Source organism: Dendroctonus ponderosae, unplaced genomic scaffold (genome assembly GCF_020466585.1).
Source record: "Dendroctonus ponderosae isolate FM_Combo_2020 unplaced genomic scaffold, Dpon_F_20191213v2 Dpon_F_20191213_8, whole genome shotgun sequence".
NCBI classification, from domain to species: Eukaryota; Metazoa; Arthropoda; class Insecta; order Coleoptera; family Curculionidae; genus Dendroctonus; species Dendroctonus ponderosae.
In genome coordinates, this window is record NW_026019016.1 from 10,122,829 (window position 1) to 10,129,639 (window position 6,811).

The window sequence follows — 6,811 nt, forward strand, 5'->3', positions numbered from 1 at the left end:
TATCATAAATAATTTTGTATTGGACTTGTCATTGTCAAAAATCGCCAGTCAGCGCGCCATCTAGGCAATTAGGTATAGTTTTCCGGTGGTTCCTTGAAAATTTTTGCAGTAGTTTGTACATTTTTGCATAGAGGGTACTAGTCAAGAATGTACTTTATTTGAAAGTTACAACTGAGAATCAACTGAGTAGGCAAGAAATATAACAAATAAACTATTAGCCATCGAAGATTAGGGTTTAAAATGTTGAGCTTTAGCTTAATTGTGATATCAGTTTTAGAACTTCTTCAGTTGCTAGCCTATGCAAAATTAATGGTGTTTTAATTATTATTCATTCTTTCTCTAATTTTGTTTGAAATATGAAAAAAATATCATTGTACACCTACAGAGCTAATGAATCGTTTGGTAAGTATTAATTTGCTCAATTGTGCACGACTGCTGGCTGCCTCAGTTCATTGACTTTCTAATAGCAATCACTATTGCAAAGGTATATCAAAACTCGTCATATTCTAATTATTATAATTTTTAATTAAATTATATAATTGGCGCCTTCACCTAACCGTCCATATCAAGTATGAAACACTGTTAAACTTCGTCATTTTGTCTGCACTAGAGGTTGGGGTGGGTTCTGTCGGCACTAGAGGCTGAGAAAGGTGTCTCTCTGACATTTTCACCCTCTGGAATTCACCAATAGAATAAAATTGAAAATACCCAGATGATATATTTTCAATACTTATCCCATTCTCATCATAATTACAATTAACCCATAAAGAACTTACACGCGTTCATAGATATCCATAGAGAAACCAAAACTGAAAATACTTTATTTTATTTTCTTTGTGCACAATTAATTTGATATTTCAATCCGCTGGCTGCAGTCAGCTGGGCTCCGGCTACATTTAGCTCATAATCACATGTACGAGTGCTAATTAGTGTCCATATTTAAAGACAAGTATGGTGTCGTTTCTACTATTTCCTGTATGGTCTTAAGTTTTCAACCTTGAATAAATTACTTTCTGATTTTGATTGAGATTTTCTCGAAAAGTATAAAAAAGTATATAAAAAGTATTCTCAAAGACACCCGGTGTCCCGTGGCACCAGGTAGTGTTGGATTTGTACCAACTAAAAAAACCCCAAGTTTTGATTGTAAGTTTTCGGGAGTTACTCTTTAAAACTGATAGTCTTCTTTAATAATGGGTCAGCTCTGGCATCCATATGCCCTCAAATCACATTCTCTCCATACTGGCTACTTGCTAGTATGGGCATCTTACTAATTTTAAACAAGCACTACACACGCACTACTTTTATCCCACTACATGCACTAGGTTTCACACTTTCAACACTTTGCAGCTTGCTGTTTTACCTGTTTGGGGATCAAAGGGAAAATGGAAAAAATCCATTTTGATGCGTGGTAAACACAATTAATCATAGAAATAATATAGAGAATTGAAAATAAGTAAGCCCTAATAAATTTGTTTTACATATTTTGCAACTATAAGCTGAAGGGAGATTCGTATCGTCTTAACATCAAGAATGCGTTGCGGGATAGAAAATAAGAAGACGGAACCCATGTTTTCTGAAATAACCGAGGTAAACTCAAATACGTTTTCAATTAAATCCAAAACATATTTATTATATATTATTACAAAACTGTAATGATGTTTATCATTTTATGTTAAATATGAAAGATTACAAAATAGATATCTAAATATTGATAGTTTGTTGTTACAAAATAAAATAACAAATAATAGAACATATTATTGCATTAAAAGTTCTTAAGAATAGTTGTGACACTTTATTTGCACTTAATCTTGAGCGCTTTTCATAAATTGACCCTGCCTTCTTTAGAAAATATCCGCTCAACATCTGGTATAACAATTGTCTCCGACGAAAATCACTAAACAAGTAGGTAGTAATATTTTACCAGTTCGGAACTTTGAATCGTGCAATGCGATGCAAATGGGCATCATCTGGGCAGCATCTGGACTACAGACGGAGAGTAAGATATAGAGAATCGGTACCGGGATTCTATCGATACGATTTAATTTAATTTAATCTTTTCTTGATATGAATTTGCGTCCACAATCAATCAGGCGATTTAAAATAGGTCCAACAGTTTTTCAAAAACTTTATTGTAGTGGATCTTAGGCACACTTTTGTTGCACAATATCGATTGTTAGTTCTTAAAACAATGTTTAACAGTGCACACCAATGTGCAATCTCATTTGAAATGATAAATACCCGGTCGTTTGAAGATGATTTTCAAAAGTTTGTAATGCATTTTTCTGCAAATTGATGGACGATCTGCATTTTTTTGCACTTAAACTGCTTTAGTGTGTGTACTTTAATTGTAAATTTAAAAGAAGGCGAAACTCGAACAGGCATTTAGTACATGAGCACCCTTTACCTAATATTTGCAGTATCTGCAGCTTCTCCCTTGATAATTTGTTGATTCATTGTTATCAGCGTTATAAAATAAACTGCACCGAACACACTAATATCACACTCAATAATTGATAAATCAAAATCACTGTCAGTTTAATAACGCAATGTGTATTTGAAAAGTTTATCAGATCTACAGATGCACCCGCACTAAGAGAAAAATGTCGAATTCAAAGTGCATATGTGCGTCCCAAGCCTCAGGCCACAGGCGCGAAGAGGCCGGAGTGGAGACCGAGAAAAATCGGTTCACCCTCCCATAAAAAATTATCACTTCAAAAACTTACCTTTAAATCTCTTTACCCAAACACACTTGAAGTCTAAGCTGTTTTTAAGACATCAACCGTCAATGGGAGCGAATAATTTTGCGGCTCTGCATACCATATATGGATCAATAAAAAATAATTTTTACTCTAAATGAAGCAGCGAATTATCGTTTATCGTATTCAGAAATCGTACGTTTTTCTGTTTACTTATCTGTTTTTGCAACAGATCATAGTTTCTATATTTTTGCCTTATTTACCTTACGACCTTCTTCAGCACATAAAGCCAGTTTTTACATCCTACTAATTGAGGAAATTAAACAAAATTGTACTGTATTCATTTAAAAAGTTTAATTCTAATACTCGTATAACAATTCTACATTTTTCATTTTCAATAATTACCCTTCAGTCAACTGCATCTAAGGACTTAGCGCTTTAGATTTGTCGGAACAAAGTTAGTAAAATATAGATTTAAACTGATAATTTTTAAGTCTTTGGTTATTCTTATAACGCTACGCTGATAAACCATAGCCTTTCTAACGTAAACTGATAAAACTAGTACTAATACGAATTAAAATAACTATGGTTCAGATTGATTGCAACACCATGTTTGTAGTGTATGGAAAATTATCCCAATAAATGAAATTCTTGCCAAATTAGGCGAAATATTCATTCTAGATCCAAACCATATTTATGACTTTAAAAAGTTAAAAGCATATCGATTTCCAGTTACAGATATATCTAAATCAGTCAAATAAATGCTATTTTTATACTATACATTTAAGGTTCGAGTTCAACTCTTCGATAACAGCCCTCAGGCAAAGAATTTACTATTTGCGCAATATTATGCACATCTACTTCTAAGGCGCTGATTTGCTTCTTGTAGCTTTCAATTAAATCGTTTTGCGATTTATGCTGCTTTTCCAATTCTTCCAGTTGCTCTTCCAACTTGGTCTCTTTTAGTTGTAGCTCAGCAATACGAAGGGCTTCTTCGAGTCTTTCAAGTTCTTCTTCGTTTATATCTGGTGTATTTTGCAGTTCCGTTATGATACTTTCTACGTCGTTTAGCAGTTCGGTTACTCTTGATTGGGTTGCTTCTGTATCTTTACCAGCTCGACCAACCTTTACAGATAGATATGATACGATAAATGTTTTCGTAGCTGAATAAAATTTACCTTTTCTTTAGCGTCGTGCACTAAAGTGTTATTACTCGAAGCAGTTTCCAACAAGTTTTTCAATTCGGCTTCAGTGTTCAGAACGCGATCATACATAAATTCTGCCTCATCACTTAAGAATGTTGTATTATGTAGCAGTTCTTCAGCGTCCAGCTTAATTTTTTCCGTTTTCGTCGATGCATTTCTAGCTAAATCGTCAGCGTCAACGGCTTTTCTAAGGGCTATATCGGCGTTGTCCTGGGCGTCTTCTAGGGTTTTCTGTGCTTGATTGGTTTGCTTGTTGCTTTCGTTTAAAATACTTTCTATTTCCGGAATTGTGCTTAGAGCCCATTCCGCCTTTTCTTTCGACTCCTGTGTTTGCGTGTCGAATTCTAAAAAATAATTACTTAGCAACTATTAATTATTCTTTATTAAAAAACCGACCAGTTATTAGCTGGAAGTTAACTTCGGCTCTCTCCAAAATCTCGTTCCACAATTGCACAGTTTTGTTTGCTTGTGAACCACAAAACACAATATCGTTCTTCAATCCTTCGATATCCTCTTGCTGTTCCAGAGCGGTGTCCAATAATTCTCGACCATCGGTGGATTTTTCTTCGATTGAATTCCTTAGATTATCAGCGGTTTCCAATAACGATTTTGACTTATTTCCTAATCGGAATGCTTCGCTTTTCAGGTCGTTGGAAAAAGCTCTTAAACTGGACACGTTTGTTTGCGGTACTAAGAGATTGTTTACATCATTTAAAAGTCCCAATGCGTCGTTTTTAGCCTGTAAAGGAATTTTACTCATGGTACAATTTGAGCCTGACATGCGATAGCAAATTAAAATAGTTAATATAATAAGTTCTAACCTCTCTAGCTCCTTCGGTGACTTGTCTTGTCCATTCTCTGGTTCTGTTTAATTGCTGCTCCAGATTTTGGGTTTCCGCTTTAAGCTTTCGTGCATTTTCGCTTATATTTTGCTGCATTACGTGCGTAGTTTTAATTTTATCGTATGCTTCTATGGACAAATTTTTGGCTTGTTTAGCATCGTCTACCAGTTGAGTAGCTCTTTGATCTAGATCATCCGCTATTTCTCGGGCTTCTTGGGCAACTTCGGTCATTTTGTCGGACTGTTGTCCTACTACTTTAGATCTGAAGGAAACAATTAGGTCGATTACATTCAGGAATAAATTGTAAAATTTTACGAACCTCTCCCATGCCGCTTGGAAAGCTTTTTTGCCTTGCAGGTCAAAGTTATCTTCGACTTCCAGCAATCTTTCCTCTACTTCAATTAAGAATTCTTCGGCATGGTCCAGATTGTGTTCCGCTTTTTTCGATTTGTCGTTTGTTGTGAATATGTTTTCATCAATTTCCTCCAAAGTTCTAGCAACATCTTTCTCTCTCTCCTTGATGTTGATGATTTCCTATGTAATAAAAGTGGTGTGATGATTGGATTTTTTTATACGGAAACGTGGCATTGCGTTATACTTACGTCAAAAATGCTATTTTCCCCAGTTGCTGATTTAACTCGGTCATGAAAATCGTCAATTTCGTTTTCCAGTTTACCGAGTTCGTCCGGGAATTCATCATCATCAATAACAGTAGGCTGATGCTCAACTTCGTTCAAAATTTCATCTAATTGATCCAATTTGGCCGTATGGTTTCTGTAGGCATCTTGGACCAAGTTGTAACAATCTGGACAATCTGAAAAAAATGTTCATTTTAGTTTGACTTGCATATGTTGCCTTTTTAGCAGCTTTTAGTTACCTATGCAGCCTCTCTGTCGGTCATATTTATTTTCTTTGCAACGGTTGCATTTCCTTCCCTCGACGTTGTCTAAGCAGGGACATTGACCAGTAGCATCGCACTGACGATCTTTGGAGCCGATTCGATCACACTCGCATTCTGTGCATCCGTCAATTGAAAATCCAAATTTCCGAGCTTCACAGTGATCACATCTTAGTCTAACGATCACATCTTAGTTAGTTGACTCGCAGTTTACAATTTGATATTGATGTATAATTTACCCTGTTACTCCGCGCCTGCAGTAACACTGTCCCGTTTGTAAGTCGCAGGTTTGATTGAAAGATCCCACTGGATCGCAGTTGCAGCTTTGACATCCTTCTCCAGACAGTATATTGAAGAATCCACTTTCGCACTTATTGCAGTTGGTACCAACTACGTGGCTCTTACATTGGCACTCTCCGGTTGTTTGGTCGCAAATGGGTTCCCCTTCGAAGTCGTCTGTTCCCTGTCGGAAACACTCACATTTCTTGCAGTCTCCTTTTGGTAGGACTAGGGCGTTGCCGAAATATCCTAAGAATCAGATGGTGATGGCGCAAATAATTTACATTTATTTGCCGACAATTTCCTACCAGGTAAGCAAATATCGCACGTAGGTCCCCCAGTGTTGTGGATGCACCTCAAGCACTCTCCAGTAGTAGTGTTGCAGTTTCCTATCGCATTAGCGTCAATATTCTGGTTGCACTCACATGGTTGACATAAGCTGGAAATTCCAAATTTTCCTAACGGATCTCCGAAGTACCCATCTGAGCACAGGTCACATTTCAGGCCGGAATATCCCGTAGGACATTCGGTACACATTGTCACTTCGTCATCTATTTGCGTGCATGCTCCACCATCCGGACATCCGCATGGTTGGCAATCTTCAGGAGTTCCTAAATAAAATCATTAGTTTAGCTTCATGGTCAACGATTTACGTTTAGCAACTCGGCACCTTCCAGGGCATTTCCATAAAATCCTCTGGAGCACAAGTCGCAGTTTTCACCGGTGGTATTGTGCTGACATATGCAACGTCCCGTTTCAGAGTCACAAATACTCGCATGGTTATTGCAATCGCATGGAATACAGTTCATAAATGGTCCTCCCATTGCCGGTGTATGCCTATATCCAGGTGCACACGACTCGCAATATTGACCCACGTAACCTGAAGAAGGT

General features: G+C 36.8%; 1 protein-coding gene across 10 annotated transcripts in view; it reads right to left on the minus strand.

Annotated features, from left to right (window-relative positions):
- Positions 1-3,035: 3,035 nt before the first annotated feature.
- Positions 3,036-6,811, minus strand: part of LOC109546383 (laminin subunit gamma-1) — a 32,260-nt gene continuing 28,484 nt past the window's right edge. For all 10 annotated transcript variants that reach the window (XM_048669401.1, XM_048669400.1, XM_048669397.1 and 7 more), the window contains 10 exons: positions 6,591-6,800; positions 6,229-6,531; positions 5,881-6,169; positions 5,621-5,817; positions 5,346-5,557; positions 5,063-5,277; positions 4,723-5,005; positions 4,298-4,640; positions 3,875-4,245; positions 3,036-3,821 (listed from right to left, as the gene is read on the minus strand). In XM_048669401.1, coding sequence (XP_048525358.1) covers positions 3,480-3,821; positions 3,875-4,245; positions 4,298-4,640; positions 4,723-5,005; positions 5,063-5,277; positions 5,346-5,557; positions 5,621-5,817; positions 5,881-6,169; positions 6,229-6,531; positions 6,591-6,800 — 2,765 coding nt within the window. In that variant the 3' untranslated portion in view covers positions 3,036-3,479. The remainder of the gene's footprint in view (positions 3,822-3,874; positions 4,246-4,297; positions 4,641-4,722; positions 5,006-5,062; positions 5,278-5,345; positions 5,558-5,620; positions 5,818-5,880; positions 6,170-6,228; positions 6,532-6,590; positions 6,801-6,811) is intronic.